Source organism: Myxine glutinosa, chromosome 9 (assembly GCF_964187855.1).
Source record: "Myxine glutinosa chromosome 9, kmMyxGlut1.1, whole genome shotgun sequence".
NCBI lineage: Eukaryota > Metazoa > Chordata > Myxini > Myxiniformes > Myxinidae > Myxine > Myxine glutinosa.
In genome coordinates, this window is record NC_136269.1 from 26,223,799 (window position 1) to 26,251,300 (window position 27,502).

A 27,502-nucleotide genomic window follows, 5' to 3' on the forward strand; every position below is an offset into this window, starting at 1 on the left:
TGTCCATTTTATTTATTTTATTTATGGCCCACATGGCCGACTAGTGTGGTTCACCTGTGGGGCATCGGTGCCCTGTGGCCAAGGTCCGCCAGCAAGATTTCGGGCCCTCATGGCCGGTTCCAGCAGAGGGGCCATGCCCCAACCCATGGGGTCCATAAGTGGTGCTCGGCCACAGACATGTGGTCCATAATGTGGTGCATCGATGCAGACAGCTGGTTCTGGGAGTTCCGGGCGCACAATGGCGGACTCACGCACGCTCCCCTCGGCGCCCAATGGCGCACAGGTCATGTGGGAGACAAAAGGGGGAAGAGACAGATGAGCGAGGGGTAAGGTCACAAGGGTACACATCAATAAGGCAATGCAAGGCGAAATGCGTACGGAGAGCGAAGTGAGAAAAGCTCGTCCCTACCGTACGTCACCCCCCCTGTCACCTACACTACCCTTGCCCTTACCCCATATTTACAAAATCTACACATTTACAAATTCGTCGCTACTGTCACGTCTTCCCCATATTTCTCCTATACCAAATTCGTCACCACAATCCCTCTAGCCAAAATTTGCCATCACCCAATTCATCATCAATCCTCATAAGGAGGAAGAGATGGAACATCAAGCACAATGTCACACCCACGTCATGATGCGCCTCACAATCCAAAACATTTGCATCAAAAATAATAAAAACAACCTGGCATGGTGTGGAGTACCTGTCACCTCAGGTGAGTGGATGCAGATGGTGCGAGGAGATCCTTCATCCTATCTACCCTCTAAATGACTTTAACACTCTTTACTCAACCCGGGGTCTCTCCCTGCCAATTCATTGGCCAACTTACACTATGGGTTCTAAAAACCAATTCCCATTGACCAAACTGTGGTGCTTCTCAATTTGGGGTCTCACTCCCCCGATTCATCTCCCGGTGCCCTTGCACAATTTCTGGGCTGGGTCGTGTAGCTCTCCCAGCAGGTCTACCCACCTGCACACCTCCACCACTGTAGTTGCCACCCGAGCTTACCTAGCTCCTCATCCTAACCTAACTAACTGGGGAAGGCCCCTCCTGGCTCTGTCACCCCACTCGGTGCCCTCTGGCACTGGGCTACCCGGGTCCGTCCTCCGGATCCTCGGGCCCCATCCACAACTACAGGCTCCCAGAGCCCACCTGCGGCCTCACCTGGCCGACATCCTCACAGTGGTGGAGTGCCCAAACCAACTACACACACTAACAGGCTACACGCCCAGCCATTTCCACAACACTAATGCACCCATCCAAATACCATTCTTCCACCACGCACCACAGATGCCAATATCCAACCACAATTTACCTATACCCTCTACCTAACACTTACACTACCCTCCCCGGGTATTCGTGATGGGGGTCCATCCTTCCCCCACTCACACCTTCGCACCATCCACTCCACTCCACAGTTTCCATCATACTCACTCCACGACCATCCATTACAATACTCCACATATTCCACACTACCATTTATTCCATGCACCTGTTGGTGCACACCTGTGCACTCACACCTGGTGCCACCTGCACCCTCCTCCTCTTCCTGGACCATTTGGTCAACACAACACACATCACCATCACTCCCTCATACACTGCTCCATACACCTGTTCAGTTGCACACCTGTGCAATCACACCTGGTCACCATACACTTTTCACAATACACTTCTAAATACACCTCCAACACTCACACGGCATCATCTCATCTAACTACTCCCCTCTGAAACTTGCGCTTCCCAGTCGCCCCTTTAAACTATTGCGCTCCCTCGTCATTATCATCCACCCTAAACTACCTGCGTCCCCACTACCGGTATCATTGTTACTAACTAATCTTAACGTTACCTAAGGTCATCTCTCTAGATCCCTACACACGATATATCCTAACCCACCCGGGCTAGTTTTCACTGCCATCAACCCCATAAACCAGTGCTCCTTTGCCCCCCGTTGTGAGGGATGACAGAGTTGCCATCCCATCACATGGGGCATCTCTTACTATAAATTTTGCTCGTCCAATTTCAACAAATCAAAAATTTGCCAATCATCTGCCAATCACTGTACCATTACCAATCATCACTCTGCCAATCCTTAGCCAATCATCAAATTTTGTTTTTCTAATTTCGGGTCCAGACCACTATCCTCATCATTACAGTCTACTTACTAATTCCTCTCGGTGCGCCAATTCACTTCTACAGCCCGGCTTCGTAAAGCCGAGCAATGAATGCGGGTTGTTTGGTGCCGGCGGCTGGATGCGTCCGACTTTCGGTGCAGGGAAGGAGGTTTACCCGGGCCGAGATCCCACGCACCATCTCGGCATGGAGCCATCCCATGGCCCGATCTCGACCTGCCGGAATGCCTCAACAAAAAGGGGTCGCCATGACGACCCTTCCTATCGGGCTGCCCGCTCCGCCTAGTGGAGCACGGACGCGGCCGTTCCACGTGCAGCCCAGCGTGGATCACGTACGGCAGTCCTTTCGAACCCGCCGTGGTTCAGATCCCAGCTGGTCCTCGCGGCACGCGAAACCCGGCACGCACCGAGGGCCCGCTTCGGCTATAAGTCGCTCTAACCGCTAACCCGGTTACCGTCGATGCCTCACCTGCATGCTCACACGCATACGCTACCCCTTTCACCCTGACCGAGCTCGGTGCTCCAACGCCGCCCGTACACCCCGCGTACTTCGCTATTGCAGTCGTTCTTTCGCTCATACATCCAGCTGTCCCCATGTTCCTCGTCATTGCATTTTCACCTTCTCTTACACACCCAGGTACACTCATTCCGCTCACCGACTTGGTCACACACCTGACCACCGAACACCTTTGCACACACTCATCGTTCGCACACCTCACCAACACACCTCTTCGCGCCCCCTCCTCAGTCACCTCCTCTGTGACTATCACAGGTGTGCTCTCACCCTCGCACACCCAACCACGTGCCTTACTACCAACTCAAGTGTGCATTCCCACACACGCTCTACCATTCCAGGTGTGCATCCTTCCATTCCAGGTGTACATCCTCTCTCACCTGTCACAACCAACTCACGCTCCGTGTCACTCTTACTACTCTCACCTCCACTCTCGGTCGCGCACTCACCCTTACTCTCGCCAGCGCACTCTTTCCTCATGCACCCGTCCGTTACACACCTTTCTCGCGCACACTCTTGCGCACACTCTCCCGTTACACCCTCTGTAACACTCACCACAGGCGTGCATTCTCCCTCACTCTTGACAGCGCACTCTTTCCCCATGCACCTGTCCGTTCCACACCTTTCTCGCGCACTCTCTTGCGCACACTCTCCCGTTACTTCCTCCGTAACACTCACCACAGGCGTGCATTCTCCCTCACTCTTGACAGCGCACTCTTTCCCCATGCACCCATCCGTTACACACCTTTCTCGCGCACCCTCTTGCGCACACTCTCTCGTTACTTCCTCCGTAACACTCCCCACTCCGCGCTTCCATGTGCCCCCTCGCACACGCGCAACAACCAACTCACTCTCGACAGCACCCTCACTCCTCGGCGCGCACTTTTTCCTCACACACCCCAGAGTCGGACATTTTCGCACACCTCCTCCTTCGCACACCGTACCTGTCGCACACTTCACCAACGGCCTCTCACGAACACCCGGATCCAAATCAACCCCCAAGCCGACTGAAGCTCCCCTCACATCATGTACATTTCCTCATATATCGCCACTCACCTTGGCACCTCGTCTCCTCACCTCCTTCGCCACCTGCAAACTCTTTATTTGGTTAGTGAGCACACCATTATGAGTTGAGCACCGACCTTGTACATATTCCATCACCTCCTCCTTTATCTCCTTTTTTGTTTCCCTCCGTCTTTTCTTAATTTCACTCACCCCTTCTTCCACCTCCTCCAATTTTTCCTTTACCTCCTTTATCTCCCGGTGCGCCCCCTCTATCTCTTCCTCTAACGCCACTTTAACCGTTTCTATGTGCGTCCTTACCTCTCGGTCCTTCGTCTCCATTACTTCTGTCACCTCTTCCAACTTCTTCGTCAACCCCTCATGTACCATCTGACATTCCTTCTGTGTCGCTATTAATTCATTTTTTATGTCCTTTTGTGTCGCTTTTAACCCCCCGATTATTGCAGTGTTCTTTTCCACTTGGTCCACGAGTTCCTTTTGTCCCACTGTCAGCTGTTCTACTCCCCTCGTCAGACCCTCTATTCTCCCTTGTAACCTCGCCGTATTATTCCTCACCTCTTTCTCCATATGCTTTTCGCCTCGCTTTACCTCCTCGCGTACCCCCGAGACCTCCTCACTTACACCTCGTCGTATCTCCTCTTTCATCTCCTCCCTCTCTTTTGTAGATGCCGCCCTCATCTGTCCCAATTCATCCCTCTGGGCATCCAGTTTGGTTTCTACCCCGATTTTCACCTCCTCTATCTGCTCTCCCATTTGTTTAATTTCTCGGGCGGATTGCTCCCCTATCTCCCGCAATTTGTCTTCCATTCTATCTTCTAGCCCCCTTAACCCGTTTTTCACCCCCTCTAACTGATTCTCCTGGGCAGCCATTCTATTTTCCACCCCCGTTAACCCATTCTTTACCTCTTTTATCCCATTGTCTAACCCCTCAAATTTTTTTTCTAATCCCTCACCGGTACCCCTCGCTTCGTCCCTCATTACCCACAATTGCTCACCCTGAGCATCCATTCGGTTCCCCATTTCGCCCCCCAATCGCTCACTATCAGCCCTCGCTTCGTCCCTTATCCGCTCACCCATTTTTTTCATATACCCCATTATCTGCGCCGCAAAGAGGTCCAATTTCCCCAGCGCTGCGGTCTCGACTGCCGCAGCGCCGCCATTTTGTGCCTCTTCAACCACGTGCGCGAGAGCGCCATTTTGCGCGCCTGACACCTCCTCAACCACATTGCCAATGTTCTCCTCCATATACATTTCCCCGAGGTCCTGGGTCGATTCTACCCCGTCTATCTCTCCCACCGGCATCCCGTCGCCTTGACCAGCCATGGCGCGATTTCAAAATTCGGGTTTTGCTTTAAAACAACACAAATTTTGGTGGTTCCAAATTTTGACCAAATTTTTTCTAGCTGTTTTAAAAATTTGGTTCGGGCCTCGTATCCCACTCCTGACACCAATTGTTACGGTACGCGGTTAAGGATGGTATGTTTGCCGAGCGGAGGCTCCGCGACCGAACAGTTGTTCCCCGACTAAACCCGATTCACCCAAACGTTGGCCGTATCGCGCCACAGATATTCAATGGGGAAAAGACTAAGACGACGAATGCAAAGAGGAAGAAGAAGAAGACGTACAGAAGAGTAACGGGGTTTATTATTATTTACACACACTTAAGCAAAAAGAGCAGTCACGGGTATTTACAGCAGACATGAAAAAGCAGGTAACACAGTGCAAATTACTAGCTTATACTGACTTCGTTTACTACCCAGGACAGCACGAACAGAACAAACTCACGTATGCAAATGGATGGAAGGGTAGGAATCGTTTGGAGGGATGAGCAGGTGGGATCACAGGGCACAGCGAGCAGGTCCACTCCGGGCGGGAAGCGAGGAGCCGGCAGCTCCTTGTATTTGGCTTTACAGCGCACGCCGGCAGCTCCTTGTATTCGGCTTTACAGCGCACGCCGGCAGCTCCTTGTATTCGGCTTTACAGCGCACGCCGGCAGGGTCACTCGGCGGGTTGAAACGGGGCTGGTTGAAGCGGCTCTTTGTCAAAGGCTTATCGTATCTCTCACGCAACGCCGGTGCTACTCTGAACTCTCTCCCGGTGGACTGCCAACCCTCTTACGCACCTGGACTCATCTGCCGTATCTCTCGTGTAGCTTGTCCCAGCGATCGTCGCACCCTTCTCTCCAAACCTTCAGCGCGGGTCTGACACGCCCCCCTCGGTTTCGGTACCGCCCCCCCCCCCCCCCCCCGTGCTCTGTTTCGTGACCTTGTATGGTAATCCCACGGGCTTGTCTCCTTATTTGGGCCTGGCGCCGACGGCACGCCCCTCGTGGCGAGCCACGGGCTTGTTTCATTATTTGGGCATGGGGCTGAACAGCCCCGCCCTTCGTGGCACGCCCTGGGCTTGCCTCTCCCGGGCGACCCTGCAGCTCCTGTTCAAACAGAGCATGGAGCACATATTCACTATAGCAGCGAAATGAGAGGGCGCGCACCCCACGCTTGTGAACTGCTTTACCTGCAGATGGAGAGTTTGGCTGGGAAATGGAAGTATTGAAGGGGAGCTATTCTTAATTGATTCGGTGCAATGGAGTATTATTCTAATGGAAGACAAGGCCTTACTCTAAAACACATAATAAGATATAAGCTACTGAACAAGGGTTTTATCTGGTCCTGCAATGTGGTGTTTCATGGAATAACTACCGAGACGCCCTTTTTACCTTTACACAACTCTGGAGGCAGGAGGGGCCATATCCAACCAATGTTACACAACAATTTACCACTACAATACACACAATCAAAAAAATGCAATCCTCATATCCGCAACAATATATATATATATATATATATATATATATATATATATATATATATATATATATATATAGATATTATAAAATATATTATAATATATATATATATATACATATATAAAATATATAATATATCTTTATATATAAATATATATATCAAAAAAATAATATATATATATATATATATATATATCAAATATTTATTTATATATATATATATATATATATATATATTGTTACGGTCCGCGGATAAGGATGTTGTTTGCCGAGCGGAGGCACCACGGCCGAACAGTTTTCCCCGACTAAACCCGATTCCCGAACGTTGGCCGGATCGCGCCACAGATATTCAATTTGGAAATCTCTAAAGCGACCGAATGTAAAGAGGAAGAAGAAGACGTACAGAAGAGTAATGGGATTTATTATTTACACACACAAGCAAAAGGAGCAGTCAAAGTTATATACAGGGAACATGGAAAAAGCAAGTGACACAGTGAAAATACTAGCTTATACAAACTTAATTAAATACCCAGGACAGAACAAACAGAACAAACTCACGTACACAAGAAGGATGGAATGGCAGGAATGAATGCTGGAAGGAGGATTGGGAAGGTTCAGCTGGGGCAGATGGTTCGGGCTTGATCCCGCACGGGACGTCGGCTGGACCTCGACGGCCACCGATGCCACCGCTATCTGGTTCCCACGGGGTACGGGTTGAAGCTGCCTGGTGGAGTCAACGCTACTTGTGGAGCCAAAGCTGCTTCTCTGGCTCACCTCAGGACACGTCTGCCGTCTCTGGCGCAACTGCTTGTAATTGACCTTGAACCTTCTCTCTCTTCAAAGCTCTTCTGGATCTTCTCACGCAGTACCTTGCGCGCGCGCTTTTATAACGCCTCCGGCGATCAAGCCGCCGGCCTTCAGGACACGCCCATTGGTGTGCTCACCTCGGCCCTGGTTGGTCGCGCGACCCTCTGGCTCCGCCCTTGATGACGACGGGCGGGCACGCCTTTCTTCCCCGACCCGAGCACATGTTCAATGGTGGTTTTGGAGGGGATGTAATATTGGCAATCGAGGCTTGGCCATGACGAAAGGGGAAATGGAGGTTTTGGGAATGGGAATGAAGAATGAAGGGAATCTATCTTATTTCACTTGGTGCAATGGAGTGTCATTTTAATGGAAGACAAAGCCTTAACCTAATACACAGAATAAGGAAATAAACTACTGAACAGGGGTATTATAGTGTCCTTCAATGTATGCTTTATGGAATTAACTACCGGAACACCCTTTGACCTTTATACACACTGGAGCAAGGAGGGCTCAGACTAAACCAATAATTCACAACCATTTACTATACAATACAACACAATCAAAAAAACTCAATCCTCATATCCGCAACAATATATATATATATATATATATATATATATATATACGTATACATCTATATACACACACATATATGATGCAGGTACCCCTTGTTGGGCAGGACACTTGCAGCAAGCGCTGGTGTGACACACGGGTTCATGGCACATCATGGTATTATCTACATTACAGTACAGTTCTGGAAGTCTTGATCTTTCGGCTGATATTACATCGAAGGTTTTTGAGCCTGTCATCAGAAGGTTATTTTGTCCACTCCGAAAACGTCGATATCCCGAAGCATTTGGCCACCTGTCTGCCAGACATCATATGATGCTCACAACTGTTATCACTGTGAAAGACTGGTTTTATTTATCGTTGGCAAACTTTGTGTCAGCTGTTGCCAGGATACCGAAGCATGTTCACGGGCTGAGAAACAACCATGGAGCTGCCACTCTGACAAACATCAGTTGACGAAATACTACATCTGAATACCACACTATGTTCGTGAAGGTGTCTCTATGATTTGCACCATACAAACTTCACTACCCGATGCAACAGTCTCATCCAGTCATCTTCATAATTAATCTCCCAAATCATAGATTAACCTTTTAAGATGAATGAAATAATTTCTTGATATGCTAAGAAATTAATCTATCTTCAATGGTGTTATCTACATGAAGGCCCTCATCTGATATTATTGTGCGTTCGTGGAAATTATGATCATTATAATTAATTTGTTTTGTTTTGTTTTGTATACAAGGTCGAGGCTCGTGTAAGAGCTAACATTGATCACAAAAAAGACAAACTGATACATAAAACATATGATAAAGGGAGCAGGAGAACTAGATGGATAGCAGGGACATCGGGAGATCTGTCGGAGGGAGAGGGCTTGGGGCAATTTGCAATTTTATTCCAATTCCAACTGATTTATTTTATAATATCCAGGTAACCATGCCCTCCATTGACTTCCATGTGCACATTGGAATTCATGAAATCTTGCCGAACATCCACTTGCACGTATATCCTCTAATTATATTGTCCACCTGTTTTTCCGGAGAGTTCTGCTCGTTCAGGAACTGTGTTGAATTCATTGTTATTGTTGCAATCCAAGCTCGTTGGGGCCCCTCTGTAGCCCAGACAGTACGGCAATCCCTTTCCTATTAGCAACTCATGTTATGCTACTTGAATTTCTTTCCTTTGCCATTGATGTCATTTGAGATCGGAGATACAGCGAGTAATCTAATTATTCTTATCTATACACATGATTGTGAAGTGCATTCATAGTTTTGAGTCATTTATTAGATTGCAATATCCTTTCATTCTGTGCTTGGAGCAGCTGACTGTGTGCATGAGATTTACATCTCTCTCTCTCTCTCTCTCTCTCCTTTGTGCCCCACGTATTACTTGACAATTATTCACGACTGCTTTCAGCAATGGAGGACAGAGGCTATGGATTTTCCTTATCGACGGACCTGACTGCTTCCTTGCTGAGACCTATTGACACCGAAATAGAGTGCCACTCGGTAGAGCGCACACCTCTCCCAGGCTGACCAGTTTTTTGTTTTGCATCCCACTGATAGGCCAGATCTGGATGCAGACCTGAATCGAAATCTGATTAGCACGTTCTTCTCACCTACCCAACTCATCCACCTAGTTTTGTCATAACTCGTCCACAACTTTTTGAGATATGGTGCTACATATTGGTTTTAGCCCTAGCTCTCAATGGTGAAGAATCACTTCCAAAATTCTCATATCCGGATGTGGATTCGGATCTTCACCAAAATCTAATCAATTTCGTCCTCGTCACACACCCAAACTCTCCACCAAATTTCGTCCTAATCCGCCCACAACTTTTTGAGATATTCTGTTCACAGACAGATGGGTGAAAACATAACCACCATCCACTTTCGGTGCTGGAGGTAATGAGGCTTTATGAAGAGCTGGATGGCGAAGGCTAAATGTGTCGGACATCCAAGCAAACAAGATTGGCTTAAATAACACTGGTCAACAAAATTTTAGAAGTTTTATGGTTCTAGTATATTTTGAGATGATTCTAACCAACATGAACCTGTAGATTTCGATTATGATATCCAATTTTCACGAGCACATCCAGTGTTTGAGAACCAGTATACCATAGGAATATCAGCCACAGCCGAAATTCGTCTCGTACTCACTAATCAGGACTTTGTAACGAGACTATCTGAGCTGGAGAGCGTTGCTTGGGATAGCTTTGTGGCTCTTGCTAAACAATTACCTTGGAAATTTTGGAGCACCAAATTATGAAGAGCTTGCGGACAAGATGTTGAAGAGTTATCAGGCGCTCGGTGCTCGAATGTCACTCAAGATACATTTCTTCCATTCTCATCTGGACTTCTTTCCACAAAATCTTGGCGATGTCAGTGATGAACATTGAGAAAGGTTTCACCAGGAAATTGCCATCATGGAGACTCGATATCAAGGCCGATTCAATCCAAACATGATGGGCGACTGCTGTTGGACGTTACAGCGTGAAAGTGATTGCTCCTACAAACGCAAAAGTAAAGTTCAGAAGCACTTTTTATGTGATGTAAATAAAAACTTAAAGTTCATATTATTTTTTGTGACAATAAATAGACTTATTGAGACTTAATCAAGAAATTCGCATGCTCTAAAGATTTTTTCCACACTTATGATGCACTACGTCAAGGTTACGTGATGGCAAAATTTTAAGGTCAGATTCGGATTTGTGGGCATCAAATTAGTTAGAAATAGTTGAAAATAAGTCAGAACCAATTTGGCTGTTGACCAGTGTAATTAATGCACACACCAGAAGCGGACTTGTCAAGAACAGAAAATCTTGTGATCAGGAATGAGACGTCACATGAGATGGTGAGCTCTCATCTTGAAGGACCTACTCGGAGTCGTGATTTAACAAAACAGTGAATATGAGCAGAAAGTTGGTCTTTTTAAGAAGATAAAGAATGCGTCACTGCTTGATTGTGTGACATGGAGAGGTTGTGGAGGAGTGAAGTGCTTAAAAAGGGAAGATGAGAAGAAAGGTGATAAAGGTACCACAATGCCATCAATCTGTTCACAGTAATTGGAGAAGGCCTGTGCCTTCTTGCTATGAAATTAAGGGCTTTAGAGAATGCGTGTGCAGCAAGACAGGAGGCATCCGACTTAGGCCACAGCAGATATGCCATTCTCCATCACTGCTGATGGCAATCTTGTACACGAAAAACAGGCAAGAAGGGACTTGGTTCCCCGGGGTGTTACAAAGCAGTGACTGGCCATAGCACAAGGTCTAGGAACTCCAAAGGTTGTATCTCTGCTGGATATTGATTGCAGTCAAAAATAATCTCAGCATCATGACTCTCGACAGCCAAAGATCCAGCTTAAGCGCATCCACCAACAACGGATTGTGTGCCCTGCCTCTTGTTTCTCTTGCCTTGTTTAAGATTATTGAATTTTGTCCCACTTTTTGAAAGCTGCGGATAAATACTGGATTTTCTGGTTGACTGATCTCTAAGGCTCAATAGCCAACGTTTACCGCCTGCATCTTCTTTTGCATGCTGAAAGTATTGGACAGAACCACCTATCAAAGCCATTTTTCCCCACAGAGCAGGGGTTGCCCTTTTTTGGGCACCATGGTCCCCTTTTTGAAGCAACGTTTTATGGCCGGATGCCCTTCCTGCCGCCAACCCTGTTAGTCGCCTCTTGCGACACACAGGGAATTACCAATGAACTGGTACTCAATTTGCCGACCTCGGAAGGATGACAGGCTGAGTCATCCCCCCGGTGTTAATTCAGCGATCGACCGGGATTCAAACCCAGGATCCTCGGATCCCAAGCCGGCACCCTAACCGCCAAGCCAAATAACCCAGGATCCTAGGATCCCAAGCTGGCACCCTAACCGCTAAGCCAACACCAGGCCGGAAGGATTGGACAGCTATTTGAAATTGAGAAAGAAACGTGCTAATGCAGTGATGGCTGTATAGACATACCCCACCCCTCCCTCTCCTCCTCCCACCCAAAGCCTCAACGCTCCTCCCCCAACTCTCTGCTCCTAACCCAATTCTCTGTCCTGTCCTCCCCCTTTCTTCCCGATATTCAAAGCAGGAGGCATTCTGCCATCATTACATGTTATTGTATTTCTTCATTACCTCATTAAAGTGGTGCCAGGCGTGAAGTGACAGTCAAAACAATGTCCAACTCACCATCTCGCGATCTCAATTGATTGTGCAGCCAAATTATATTAATAAATGATCCCAAATTAATTAACTTATTTGTGATGCAAAGATACGAAGGCATGTTCAACAGAAATGCATCCTATTATTTTTCTCCAAATCAGGTAATGATATTTGAATGAAACAAAGCACCGTCCGCTCAATAGTTCTTCCCATCACTGGGTGAAAAGTTTCGTCATTCTGACACTAGATGTCTCGGTGCTGGGGTTACTCAAGAGGGCAGCTGGCCCACACTCTCATGGAAGGCACAGCCATTGTCAGTGTTGTGAAGCACTGGAGATGAGAGTTGATTGCACCATACCGACCCTGAGAGTAAGAGACGGTCAATGGAGTACCACCACAAAGGATTACCAGCTCCGTCAGATTTCCATCTCTTCCTCAAACCTCAAGAGCACCTTCATTGAGAACATTTTTCTTCCGATGATGATGTCAAGGCCACTGTGAAGCGCTGGTTAAGTCAGCATGGTACACAGTTCTATCGTGATGGCATCACACAACTAGTTAAACGTTGGCAGAAATATATGAACCATGGTAGAATAAAGAGTGATATTTTTCCCGCACATGAAACGAAAAGTAGGGGTTTTTTGGGGGGGTTTTTTTGTATACTGAATCGAGGCTCGTGAAAGAGCTAACATTTACTTCATAAACAAATAAACCAGACAAACAAAATATATAAAAAGAGGGAGCGGAAGACAAGATGGGGAGAGAAGGGGAAGCACACAAACACAACATTTGAGAGCAGGGAGATGTGTGGGAGGGAGAGGGCTTGGGGGGAGGAGGCGTGGGAAGGGGGGGGGGGGGAAGTATAAAACACAAGGACACCAAGGACTTTCAGGACAGAAGTTGGTATTTCAAAAAAGTGGATTTGGGGTGAAATTAGCGGGGGTAGAAAAGATCAAGGTTTTGGATGGGGGAAGACAGGAGATGGTGGTGAACAGCTGTTTTAAAGACCTGGAGGGTGGAGTGGGATTGAAGAGAGTGAGGGAGTTTGTTCCAGAGGCGGGAGAAAAGAGGAATGAAGGAGTGAAGGTGAGCAGAGAGTCTTGATTTTGGCAGTTTAACCATAAGAGGGTTGCAGGCAGATCTTGTGTAACCTGTAGGAATATTTGGGGGACAGAGCCCAGAGAGAGCTGGGGGGGCAAGGCCAGAGAGGAGTTGGTAGAAGACGGAAAGACGACCAACCTGCCTGCGGTGAGTGAGTGAAAGGCCCTTGGAGTTAGCTTCATCGCGGAGATTCCATTGATTCTGAACGCTTTGGTTTCAACAGCGTGAAGACGAGCTAGGTGTGAGGCAGGAGCACCAGCCCAGAGGGGAGAGCAGTACTCCATTGAGCTGCGGATGAAAGCCTTGTATGTGGTGAGGAGCTCAGGTGTGCCAAGGAAGGACTTTGCACGACGGAGGATGCCCAGTCGGCGACTGGCTTTGGAGGCCAGATTTCAAATGTGGTTTTCTCAGGAAAGATCATGGCAGATAGTGAGACCCAAAAGCTTGAGTGACAGAACTTCTTGGAGAGGATTATTCAGAAAGTGGATGGGAGGGTTGTCCAGTCGGTCCTTTCGGAGAGACATCGTAAGAGTGTGAGATTTGTCAGGATTGAAAGACATGTTCCACTTGTTTGCCCAGTCTGTGATTTTGTCCAGGTCTGCAGAGACTGCCGATCTGAGGGATGAGGAATGGAGCGACAGAGAGTGGAGTCATCAGCAAAGAGATAGAGAGGATTTTCAAGAGAGTCAGAGAGATCATTGATGAAGACCAGAAAAAGCACAGGGCCCAGAACACTGCCTTGGGGAACTCCAGCCTGAACAGGAAGAGGCAATGAGAGAAATCCATTCAGGGCCACACATTGACTACGACTAGAGAGGAAGTCCGCCAGCCATGCGTGGAGATTTCCATGGACACCAAGGAGGAGCGTTTGGTGAGCAGAGCGGGGTGCCAGACCGTATCGAAGGCACGTGATATGTCAAGGGAGACAGCTCTAATTTCCTGTTTGGCATTGAGAACCTCCATCCATTGTTGAGAAAGCAGAAGCAGCATGTCCAGAGTAGAGTGACCAGGTCTGAAACCAAATTGATGATCAGAGATCAAGCCATTGGAGAAGAGGAAAGATTTCATATCTGAAGCAATGATGGATTCCATGACTTTACTGATAATTGGGAGAAGGCTGATTGGTCTGTAGTTGCTAGGATCTGTTTTTGCACCTTTTTTGTGCAAAGCGGTGATGTTGGCTGATTTCCAAGCAGATGGCAGATGACCTTGAGCAAAAGAGAGGGTGAAGAGAACAGAGAGAGGGAGTGAAAGAGCGGAAGAACAGGATTTTAGGACCTGTGGGCTGATGCCGTCAGGTCCAGTTGCAGAATCAGAGTCGAGGGTTGACAGAAACTTTTCCACCTTGTCAGGAGGAAAGGACACAGAGTCAAGGAGCAGCTGGGTACGACTGGGTATGGTGGGTACAGAGAGGGATGGGTTTGGGACACAAGATTTAGAGGCAAACACAGAGTTGAGGCATTCAGCTTTTTCACGTGCGGAGTCAGCCGTGTAGCCGTTTGAGGTGAGAGAGGGGATGGAGCGGGAACAAACACCAGAAACAGATTTGACCAGATGCCACCAGGATTTGGAAGAGGGAGACAGATCAGAGAGTTCGGTCTTGAGAACGGAGAGATATTGTTTCCTGGCTCTCCTGAGGGTGGACACACACTTGTTTCGGGCTTTGTGAAAGGAAATGAGATTTCCTTCCTTTGGATTTGCTTTCCAGGAGACGAAGGAAAGTTGTTTCTGGGCAACAGCCTCACCACAAGATTCCCGGTACCATGGACGGGAGGAAGGGTATGACAACTGAAGACGAGATGGGATAAATCTGTACATGAGAGAGAGCAATTTACTTTTGAAGAATTCCCAGGATGAGTTGATGTCAGAGACGGTAGAGATGGGAGACCAGTCCAGATGATTGATGGCTGCTTGAAGACCGTGCCAGTTGGCCTGAGTGAAATGCCAGACTCGTCGACGCTGAGGAGGCTCTCTGAGAATGGTCAGAGAGATGTCCACTTTAACAAGCACATGATCAGATGAGCCGATTGGAGCAGAAGAGGAGCAGCCGACATTTTCAGGGAAGTTAGTCATAACCAAGTCCAGAAGAGAAGATGCTCCTTTGACTGAGATCCGGATCGGGAAATTGACAGATTGTGTCAGTCCCAGTGAGTCGCAGAAGTCCTTTGCTGAAGAGCCATGGCTGGTGAGAGAGGTACCCACACCCAGCCAACTGGCATGGTGACAATTGAAATCACCACATATGAGGAAGAGAGAGTTGGGATGGGTAGATAGAAGTTGGTCTATATTATCAGACAGCGAGATGTAGATGGAGTCATCACTGTTTGGTGGACGGTACAACACACATCTGAACAAAAGGTGGGAGCGAAGGGGAAGCCGTAGCCAAAGGTATTCCTGGGGGTGAGGTGGAGAGAGGGCAGTTCAAGGCGAGTGAGGAAGAGAGTTTTTAAAATAAAGATAGCAACCCCACCTCCAGGACGAGGCTCAGGTCTATCATACCGGAGGAGGGAGTAACCTGGGAGAGATACCAAGGAATCAGAGACATCATGAAGGAGGAAAGTTTCTGTTAAGCAGATCACGTCTGGTTTGTCAGAAGCAACCTGTATGGAGAGATCAGTCAAGTTTGAGCGAAGGCCCCGGATGTTTGAGGTCCATACCGTTAATGAAGAGGAAGGGGGAGCATCGGATGCAGAACAGGGGGTGGGGGGGAGGGAGGGTAGGTTAAGATGTGGAAGAGGAGGAAGAGGTAGGGAGAGCTGTTGAAGGTGTGTCAGAGATTTCAGAATAGCTTGGAGAAATAAAAGGGAAGAATGGGGCGAACAAAAGGTTTGATGGTGATTGGGTGAGGCACAGTGAGGTGTTATTTGAGGAGGGGGAAGAGCGAGGCAGAAGGTTGGGGGAGATGAAGGTGAAAGTTGGAAGGGGGAAGAAGCGGGGAGGACGCTTTGAGGAGGAGGGGTGAGAGGGGAGTCTAGGAGGGGAGGAGCGAGGGAGAGTCTCAGAGGGAGGGGTGTGAGGGGAGTTTAGGAGGGAAGGGGCAAGGGGGGAGATTTGAAAGGGATGGGTGATGGGGAAGATTTGGAGGGGAGGGGCAAGGGGGGAGATTTGAAAGAGATGGGTGATGGGGAAGCTTTGGAGGGGAGGGGCAAGGGGGTAGAATTGGAGGGGAGGGGTGATGGGGACGTTTTGGGGGGGAGGGGTGATGGGGAAGTTTTGGAGGGAAGGGGTGATGGGGAAGATTTGGAGGGGAGGGGTGAGATTGGATTTTGAAAAGTGTACGATTAATGGGAAACGAACATTTATTGCAAAATGAGTTTCTTGAGACCTTCGAGTCAAAAATACATTTGAGGACGCTGAAGGAGGGGTGGAGTGCAGGAGAGTTTCGGCAATGTAGAAAAAAGGAACTGTAATAGATGGAATTTTTTTTTGGAATGAATAGATTTGGTGAGCAAGTCGAAAGCATCCTTTTATAGAAGAAGAAGAAAAAGGTGTTATAATATACGACAGAATACAGTTCTTCAGGGGAAGGTTTAAACATTTTTAACAACGTGATCACGAACAACGTGATCGAAGAACGAACGAACAAATAAGAACAATGAATAAACGAATAAGAACAGAGAAGGGAAAAAAATTTTGGTATTTTTTTTTGAGTTGAGATTTTAAACAAGGAAGTATGGGGTGAAAGACTGGGACAAAAACAGAGAACGAAAGTAATTGCAGCGCAATCGACGAACCGCTGAGAGAAAAACAAAGCATCAAGGTCGGACACGGTAGCCTACTAGGCCTCAGAATACGCGACACTAATTAACCGACGATTTTGTATACATGTATGAAAAATTAACACCGAGAATCTTACTAAAGACACACTATAGGTACACACACCAAAATATAGATACAGTTTCGACAAAAACACAATTGTGGAAAAATTACTTAACTTCGAAAGCGTGAGCGCATGGACAGCTTCGAAAAGACGTGACCTCCAATCTTGCGCATCAATTGGAGTGAAGCAATTGGCTCACTTTGTATGTCTGTATACAAATGACAGCCTATGATGAAGGAGCAATTTAATTTCAGTTGAATGTTATAATTTGAATAACTAGCAACGGTACCCACCCTATGGGTGGGGCTTCAATTGGGAGGCCCAAATGAAAAGGCAAAATATCAGAAATTTAAGGCTTAAAATTTTTTTAAACGATTCATATAAACATCCGTTGAATCATATCACACGCAAATCATCAAAATCTAAACAGTACATGGCGCCCATTTTGAAAAAAGATTGAATTCTGCAAAATGGAAGCGGCCGCTACACGTCTTTCTCAGTCGCACGTTTATGTGTGAAGAGTGCGCGCCGAATCTGTAACACGGAAGTGGCCGCTGCACGTCTTTCTCAGTCGAACGTTTATGTGTGAAGAGTGCGCGCCGAATCTGTAACACGGAAGCGGCCGCTACACCTGTTTCTCAGTCGCTTTGCACACGCTGCCATGTTACTTCGGAGCAGCACGTTTATATAGGAAGAGTTCGTCAGGAGTCGATCTACTCTCTCCTGGTACGTAGAATAAACAGTATTTTTAGAATTTCAACCAAAGCCACATCACTGTCCATATCAGTAAATATTATTCCATCGTATTTGGAAAAACTGGAAAATTGGAAAAATTGGACAAACAATAGAGCCTATTTTACTCCCAGGGGTCCCAGGAATACCCACAAAAAATATCGTTGCGATCGGTTGAGCCGTTTTTGCGGTACCTTCGAACGGATGGACGGACATTTGGTGAATTATAGTAAGATGTAGAATACGTGTCGAAACATGAATCGGAACATGAACCTGCAGTTTAGCAGTACTTTGGCTCTGAATTTGGCAAATTGCACGGAATCTTGTCCCTATTACAACCGCGCCCCATTGTACGTCATCTCGAGTAATCAAATGTTAGGCTCGCTCTCAACGTTGGGGAATATCGGGATTCAGACAAGATGGCGGCTTGTGGAAAATATAGATCGTGCTCCGAAAGGCAAAGCAAGAATTCAACGTACACACAATATGTGACTGAGGGACAGACAGACAGTGAGACTTATAAGCATATTATTATGTAGATGAATATACACATTTTAATTTGGAAAATATAACATTAATTTTGACAACTTGAAAGATGTAGGTGAACGCATTGATTAACCTAGAAGGGCACTCAGTAGAGCGCATACCTCCTCAGGCTGTACAATTTACGTTTTGTATCCCACTGATAGGTCGGATCTGGATCAAAATATAATCGGCTTGTTCTTGTCACCTACCCAACTCATACACTTAGTTTTGGCATAACTTGCCCACAACTTTTTTAAGTGTCGTGCTATATATCATTTTTGGTCCCTTCCCTCAATTGTGAAGAATCACTTAAAAAATTCTCGGATCTAGATCCTCACCAAAATCGAATCAATTTGTCCTTGTCGCATACCCAACCTGTCCACCAAGTTTCGTCTGAATCCATCCATAACTTTTTGAGATACCCTACTCACTCACACACATACAGACAAACAAACAAGAAAGATGCCATGCATAGCACGATGCGTGCGACATCCAGAAAACAAATTTGACCTTAAAAATAATTGGTGATTTAATCCAATGACCAAATATGCAAATCCTGTTCAAATTTCAAGTCAATCAGATTAGAATTGACAATTTAGGAAATTTGGCCTGTGTTGACCTTTCGGCCTATGTTTACCTCAAAAACTAAATGGTATTCATAGAATACTTACTCTGCGCAGTCAACTTGGTGCGAGCCAACTCTTCTGTTTTTGAAGGTTTAAAAAAATTTGATCCACAATGGCTGCCAGACCACGTGAGCGATGACATCATAAATTTATATTCTCCAATATAATTGTTGTATAGATTATGCTCAAGAAATTTCAAACTGATCAGACCAAGCGTTGTCCCTGTCAAATTATGACATCATAATTAAGGCACCGATGACGTCATCATCAACAACACTGTCTTATTCCTCATGCGGAGTTCTTTACAATAAGCTGTTTAAAATTTTTTTTCCCCATGGAGCGGTTTTGGAGAAACAGAGGTGCAACGTTTTTCGGTGTTTCCAAGATGGCGCCAGTACCACGTGACATATGACGGCATAATGATCATTAAATATTCTACTTGAGGAGGCTCTCCGATGGTGAAAATTTCATGTCCATCAGACCAACAATTGCAGAGAAAAGAAAATCATACTGATCAGATCAAGCGTTGTACTTGGTGAATTATGACGTCATAATTAAGGCACCAATGACATAATTATTAACATATCTTATTCCCGATGGGGAGTACTTGACAATGCACCATGTTTCAATTTTTTCCATGAGCTGTTTCATAGACATAGAGGTGCAACGTTTTTTTTATTTTTCCAAGGTGGCGTTTGTGCCATGTGACCTACGACGTCATAATTTCATTAAAAATTCTACAGGAGGAGGCGCCCCCTATGGCCAAAATGTTGTGTCCATCGGACTAACAGTTGCAGAGAATTTTTTTTTTCATACTGATCAGATCAAGCGTTGTACTTGTCGAATTATGACGTCATAATGAAGGCACCAATGACATCGTCATTAACATATTGTTGCGGATATGGGATTTGGCCTCCATCCATATCCGCTTGTAAATATTCCCCTATTTCCCCAATACTCCCCAACTATCCCCAATCCCCCATTCCCTAGTCCCATTGTCTGTAAACAACACTCTGTAGAACCGACCTTCCCCTTTTTCCCCCATTAAATGTCGTGCCCAGGTTCACCGCATCTCACGTAGACAACTATAGGACATCTTGCTAGTTATTCTTAGTCTATGTCAGTTAAGGACTCGTTTCCATTAATTCTGACTCTTCGTTGCACCAGAATGTGATTGTATGGCACCAGTAGTGAGTTTAGGACCTCCCCATACCTCCTCCCATCTTCCTCATGAAACTACAACAACAACAACAACTACAACAACAGCGCGCGGGGAGTGTGCGTCCTCACTCCGGCTTGGTTAGCCGCCATTGCCCATGTGCTCCGACGGGGTTACCACGAAGGGGCTGACTGTCAGCTCCTCGTCAAGGGCGGAGCCCGGTAACCCCCCCGCACCCAATAAGAAGCGGCGGGCCGATTCCATCTGGGGCGGAGCTAACGAGCCGAGGGCGTGTCACTCCCCGCTGGATATACGCAGCCACTTACCGGAGGTGACGTGAGATGCGCCCCCAGCTTGGAGAGAGAAGTCGCCACCTCCGAGCGCTGAGAGACCTCCCTGCATCTTTTGGACCGCGCTTTATCCTGTCCCTGAGCCAAGGTGCACCTTGTGCTGTCCATCGACTACCTGCCCTTCCTTGCCATCAATCCCTGTGTGAGTCAGTCTTGTCCCGTTTATCTGTCGTCTGTCGGGGCTAATATAAGACCGTATTTAAGTGCCCACCTTCCTATGCTGTACCTCTTGTCCTTGTAATCTAAACGTTCCGCATACAAATATTATAACCTCCTCCGGAGGTCTTGAGAACTGTACCCCTGGTGTCGTGTCATTTAACCCAGCCGTTGTGTCCTTTCCTTCATTGATCTAGCGTAGCGCGACTCGGCCAACGTTCGAGTATAATCGGGTAAACTGTGCAGACGCGGTCATACCAAACCGCTCGGTAAACTAACATCCAAAACCGCGTCTGTAACAATATCTTATTCTCCATGGGGAGTACTTGACAATGATCCTTGTTTCAATTCTTTCCATTGAGCGATTTCGGAGATATAGAGAGGTGTAAAGTTTTCCAAGATGGCGTCTGTACCACGTGACCTATGACGTCATAATTATGAATAAAACATTCTACAGGCGGAGACGCTCCTCTAGTAATATTTCGTCTCAATCGGACCAACGGTTGCCGAGAATTTATTTTTTTTCATGCAGACGTACGCCACACATATGCAACAATGCCTATAACTCTGCTTTTTGCTTCGCAAGCACAGGATAATAATTGTTGGTTGAATTCAGTGACCTGATATGCAAATCCTGTTCAAATTTCAAGTCAATCGGATGAAAATTGACGATGTTAGAAATACCACCCCAGTTGTTGACCTTTGGCTTATGTTGACATCAATAATAGTTGTTGGTTGAATTCAGTGACCTGATATGCAAATCCTGTTCAAATTTCAAGTCAATCGGATGAAAATTGAGGATTTTAGAAATTCGACAAAGTTGACTTTTTGCCCTCAAAAACAATAGGCTTCTTGCTTATGACCAACTCTACCAGGTGGTGAAGTTACATACAAAACAGACAGACAGAGACAGAATAACGCACACGACCAACCAATATACTTGAAAAATCTTTGATTTACGCAGGTAACAAACAGGTGAAAACATAACCGATGTCCACCTTCGGAGGTGGACGTAACAATGCCTCGCTGTCAGAGATGACTATTGACCGTGCCTCAAATTGGCTTCAATGACGAGTCGGTTTCTTCTCTCCCTGCTGTCCAACAGGTCAGGTATCTATCCCTGCTGCTCCCATCCTACAACTTGAAGAGAGTGCTAGCCACACGAACAGTGTAACACTCTCATGGAATGCACAGCCATTGTCCAAGGCTGAGGTCGATGGCTACATCCTAGAACTTGATGATGGAGAGGGTGGCCAATTCAGGGTGAGTATTTTGAGCAATTTTCTAGTGCGCATCATATCTATCCAAAACACTGAATGATGAACTTTAAATTGCAATTTAACCAGAAACCAGTTTTTACCCACATTGTCCGACAGGATGGTGCAGAGGTAGCCAACTTGAGCTGTCCAGTCTGGGTTTTATTCTTGGTGTGACTATAAACTGTCCGACAGATGCTTCGTTGGCAGCGCATCTCATTATTACGTGCACTGCTCTTCACTTGGACATCAAGCTGACGATTAGATCGTGGACTATAAAGATCCCGCAGTGTCTTTCAATGAGGAGTACGAAGTTATCTGTGGCACCCTCGCCACCAAAAAGCAAAAATTCTGCCCTGATCTACAAGGGGCACTGCATCAGTTGCACAGTCACACTCTCTACTGATTATAATACCAGCAGCCAGATACTGCATTTGACATAGGGGAACCCAACACAAGGGAACCTAAACTTGTCGATTATTCATTTCTAGCAAAGGTACCTGGCGTTGCCGGGCAACACAGTCACCTCGTGATGGGAATATGAAAAGAGGGGAAGGGAGACAGAGGAGGGGGAAGGGAAAGGGAGGAGGAGGGAAGAGGGAGGAGGAGGGAAGAGGGAGAAGGAGGGGAGAGGGAGGAGGGCGAGGGAAGAGGGAAGTGGAGGGGGGAGGAAGAGGAAGGAGGGAAGTGGAGGAGATAGCGAGGAGTATAAGGGGAGGAGAAGGGAGGAAGGGAGAGGGTAGGGGTGAAAGAGGAGGGAGGAGGGAGGGGGAAAGGAGGATGGAAAGGGGAGGAGGGAGTGGAAAGGTGAGGGACAAGGGGAGGGGGCAGGGTAGAAAAGGATGGTATCAGAGGGAGAGTAGGGAGGGGGAGAGGATGGGGAGAGGAGGAGGAGGAGAAGAGGAGGGGAGAAGAGGAGGGGAGAAAGGGGGGAGGAGAGGGGAGGGGAGAGGAGGAGGGGAGAAAGGGGGGAGGAGAGGGGAGGCGAGAGGAGGTGGCCAGGCTAGGGGAGAGGGGAGGAGGGAAGGAGGAGGGAAAGGGGAGGTGCAGGGGACAGAGGGGAGGGGGGGGGGAGGAGGCAAGGCCTATACGAGGAGCATGAGGAACATTTGAGCATTGCAACATGTAAAGTCACTCGACGTGGTAAATCGATCAAAAGTGGATGTATTTTCACACAATTTGTTATTACCGAGTATTCGTATATCTTAGCGACTACCAGAAATGAAAACAGAAATCAGATAGGAGTTAAAATGAGGACTTGAGGCCGTCGGGAAGAAAAAATACATTTTCACCAAAGGAAATTCTCCACAAAGTCATAAAACGCGATTTCTACAAAAGCGATGTACGCAGCGATTCGTAGGTATGAAGATCACACATTCGATGATATGAGTGAGGAAAGTGAAAAAATACATGTTGAGCACTTAATTGTGCAGAAACCATTGTGGCCTGTTCCAAGGCAAGGCGTTGTGTGCAGGCCCAAAAAGCTGAAGATCCCTGCGTGGGCTGTACTTACTTTTTCACGTGACTGTATATATATATACTGTATATATGTGTGTATAATTGTACATTTTGTTCACGTGTGTTTTTCATATTGTCAAAATAAAGGTTTGGTTAAGATTTGATGAGAAAACACCAATTGGTAAAAATGTTATGGCCTGGACAGACAGATTGAAGCTCAAATAAATAAACACGGAAACGATTACAAAACTGGCCATCTCACACTTGGGTGGGCCATTATTATGTACCATTATCATTAAAAATACCGTTATGTACCATTACCATTATCATTACCATTATCATTATCACTCTGCAATTACCTCATCCTAAGAGGTGGACATTATGGGTGAGCCGCATTTGATATGAATCAAAAAAGATCCATCTCTATTTCCAGCTGGAGGGAGGGTGAGAGAGTAGGAGGGGTGAGGTGAGAGAGGAGCAGGGGTGAGGAGAGAGTGGAGGGTGTGTAGAATGGAGGAGAGGGAGCGTGGAGGGGTGAAGTGAGAGGGAAGGGCCAGTGAGGTGAGATTAGAGGGGAGGGAGAGTGCATGAGAGGTAGAAGAGTGAAGAGAGGTGATGGGGAGTGGAGGAGGAGTGTGAAAGCAGAGGGTTGGGAGAGTGGAGAGGGATGGGGGAGAGGAGGGGAGGAGAATGTATGCAGTCACGTGTATCGGTGAAAGACTCTGAAGTATTTTGTAATAATTTTCTAATTAAAACTTTAAAGTTAGAAAAAAGAAGTTGCAGAAGAAGCCCTGAACACATTTGATCTTTTTTCCTTCCAAGAAATAAGACATTTGATACACACACACACACACACACACACACACACACACACACACACACACACACACACACACACACACACACGCAATTGAAAAACCCCGTCTCCTGCTGTGCGGGATATGGGCTAATAAAAACCTGCAATGTGCTGTGCTAATTGCTGTAGGTGGTTGTTTGTCCCTTAGGCTCTTAATTAATCACACTTTTTGTAATCACATGTTACATAAGACGATCATAAGTTGCAAGGTTGTGTGCTGGGTTGCTTACTAAAACAGGTGGCACAGAGACGAGACTGGGAATCGGACCCAAGCAATGTTGCAATTGGAGAACCGTTTTTACTTGCAAAATGGATTATTTTACAAGTATCGTGGTTAGTTTTGTGCGTTATTATGTCTGTCTGTTTGGCTGTTTGGCTGTTTGTCTGTCTGCCTGTTTCTTTGGTTATTTGTCTGTCTGTTTGACTGTCTGTCTGTTTGGCTGTTTGTCTATCTGTCTGTTTGGCTGTTTGCCTGTCTGTTTGTCTGTCTGTTTGTCTGTCTGCTTGTCTGTCTGTTTGCCTGTTTCTTTGGCTATTTGTCTGTCTGTTTGACTGTCTGTCTGTTTGGCTGTTTGTCTGTCTGTTTGGCTGTTTGCCTGTCTGTTTGGCGGTATGTTTGCCTATCTGTTTGGCTGTATGTTTGTCTGTCTGTTTGCCTGTTTCTTTGGCTATTTGTCTGTCTGTTTGGCTGTTTGTCTGTCTGTTTGGCTGTTTGCCTGTCTGTTTGGCGGTATGTTTGCCTATCTGTTTGGCTGTATGTTTGTCTGTCTGTTTGCCTGTTTCTTTGGCTATTTGTCTGTCTGTTTGACTGACTGTTTGTCTGTCTGTCTGTTTGGCTGTTTGTCTGTCTGTTTGGCTGTTTGCCTGTCTGTTTGGCTGTCTGTTTGCCTATCTGTTTGCCTATATGTTTGGCTGTTTGCCTGTCTGTTTGGCTGTTTATCTGTCTGTTTGGCTGTCTGTTTGCCGATCTGTTTGTCTGTTTGTCTGTTTGTCTGTCTGTTTAGCTGTTTGTCTGTCCGTTTGGCTGTCTGTTTGGCTGTCTGTTTGCCTGTCTGTTTGTATGTCTGTTTGGCTGTTTGCCTGTCTGTCTGTCGCAAGTCGCAATTTTATTCCAATCTTCATGAAACTTCACCAAAATGGTAGAGTTGGTCATAAGGAAGAAGCCTATTGATTTTGAGGTCAAACGTCACCTTGAGGTCAAATTTCTAGAATTGTCATTTTCCATCCGATTGACTTGAAAGTTGAACAGAATTTGCATATTCAGTCACTAAATTGGGAAACTATATTTGAGGTCAAAAGGTTAAAGGTCAATTCAACCTCAAACTTCTAACTAAAATCATAAATTTCCATCTGAAAAATTGTCCATCTTCATCCTATTAACTTGAAAATTAAACAACAATTGCACGGCGCATCACATGAATTGTGAAACACCTTTTTTGAGTTCAAAAGGTCAATGGTCTTCTCAAGATCAAACTTCTATAATTATCAATTTTCATCTGAAAAATAATCAATTTACATACAATTGAACAAAGCAATGTTAATGAAATGACAATTAGATTTGTCCATGTCACCCTTTTGGGGGATGGGGGTTAGATTCTGCAAGTGTTGTGCTCTGTACGATGTCTTTCTTGTTTATCTGTCCGTATTACCGGCAGACAAAGCATCCAGAGCATGCCATGTGTTGCACTGCAGTAGGAATGTACACATCAATGGCATGAATAAATGTTTTAGTGATTGTTTTCCCATTTTCCCTCTCCCCGTCCTCTCCTCTTCGATCTTTGCCCCCTGCCCTCTGGCTGGCTCGCTGTGCCCCCATTCTTTCCATCACCCAATCTCGCCACCCCATGCGACGTGGCCTGTGGCCTAGGAGGTGTATGTGGGGAAAGAGACTTTATGTACTGTGGATGGTCTTCACTTCAACAGCACATACAGTGCACGGGTCAAGGCCTACAATAAAGCCGGGGTTGGATCCTACAGCAAGGTGGTTGTGCTGCAGACGTCAGAGGGTAAGCTTTTTCAAGGTGGGTTACTTTGACTCATCAATAATAATTGGCAATTCTGCGCAGCAGGCAGTATTACTGACGTCATAGGCCGTTTACAATAACTTACGTTACAACTCAATCGTTTGGAAACAAAACAAATTTGGGAAGTAAATGAAAATACAGCATGCCATATTTAATTTATTTCATTTTGAAAACAAGATCCGACACATACTACACATTCTTATCTATATAATAATAGCGTAAGGACTCGACTTTGTTATCCCTTTTACGCCGCACCCAGTGACCCGATGCCCACGGCACTAATGGATTTACGATCGACGAACCGCGCTCTTTGTTTATCACGTACAGACATACTCGAAAAATCTGAATTAGCCGACGTTGGGGCCCAAAAGCATCCGATTAACTGCCGATACGACGCCATCTTACGACGCCATCGTATTGGCGTCTGCTGGGCGAAGGCGAAGCAAGCCGTCCGCTGATTGGACAATCCAGAGCATGCATTTGTGCCGGTGTCGGCGATCGTTGTTCATATACGCACTCTTCATTCTCATCTTTCTTCCTAACTCTTACTCGGACAAGCAAATCCCCTATGCCATCCATAATGGTACACTCTATCCATACACCACATCCTCCCTTCCGTGGATGTTCCACGGGTTTCGGCTAGTTGCTATGAATTCATCTGGACCTATAGGGTTATTGTAAGCCCTCGTAATTTGTGTTGTAGATGTTTGAGCTCAGACGCGATATTCGTTCGCTTTCGATTGATCATTTTGTTGAACCTTGTGAGGTTTTTCGGTGTTTGGTTTTGTTGCATATCGCACTGTTGCTCTCATGTTTGTTTGATCCAACCACAGAATGGGGACGGGTGGGGGCCTGGGTGTGGAGGGCCAATAGGAGCATTACATTCAAAGCCACAAAAATAAATTGTATTATTTAGTTTTACAAGTCAGATTTGCGTTTTCAAATCAATGTCCTATTTAAGGTTAAAGGTCGAGGGAGAGTGGACAGGGGTTGTATTCTTCATCTGTTGTGATTGTGCAATAAAGGACTCCACACGACGAGCAATGTTACTGAAGTTGGGTAGTTGGACTTTTTTCAAATAAAAAAATCGACGTTTTCAAAATTTCAAAAAGTCGTTTTGAAAAAAAAAAAAATTCAAAATTTTGCGAAGAATTTTTGCGGTTTTTTTTTGAAAAATTTTGAAGAAATTTTTGCGAAGTTGGGTAGTTGGACTTTTTTTCAAATAAAAAATCGATGTTTTCAAAATTTCAAAATTTCAAAAAAGACGCTTTCAAAAAAATTAAAATTCAAAATTTTTCAACATGTTTTTTTTTCACATATTTCAAAATTTCAAAAACGACGTTTTCAATTTTTTTTTTTCAAAAAAAAGACGTTTTCAAATTTTTTTTTTTTTTTTAAAGACGTTTTCAAATCGATGTCCTATTTAAGGTTAAA

General features: G+C 46.0%; 1 protein-coding gene across 1 annotated transcript in view; it reads left to right on the forward strand.

Annotated features, from left to right (window-relative positions):
* The window catches only part of LOC137435534 (E3 ubiquitin-protein ligase TRIM9), a 207,790-nt gene that overhangs the window by 144,618 nt on the left and 35,670 nt on the right, over window positions 1–27,502 (forward strand). The window contains exons 6-7 of the mRNA XM_068129417.2: window positions 21,580–21,737; window positions 25,912–26,050. Coding sequence (XP_067985518.1) covers window positions 21,580–21,737; window positions 25,912–26,050 — 297 coding nt within the window. The remainder of the gene's footprint in view (window positions 1–21,579; window positions 21,738–25,911; window positions 26,051–27,502) is intronic.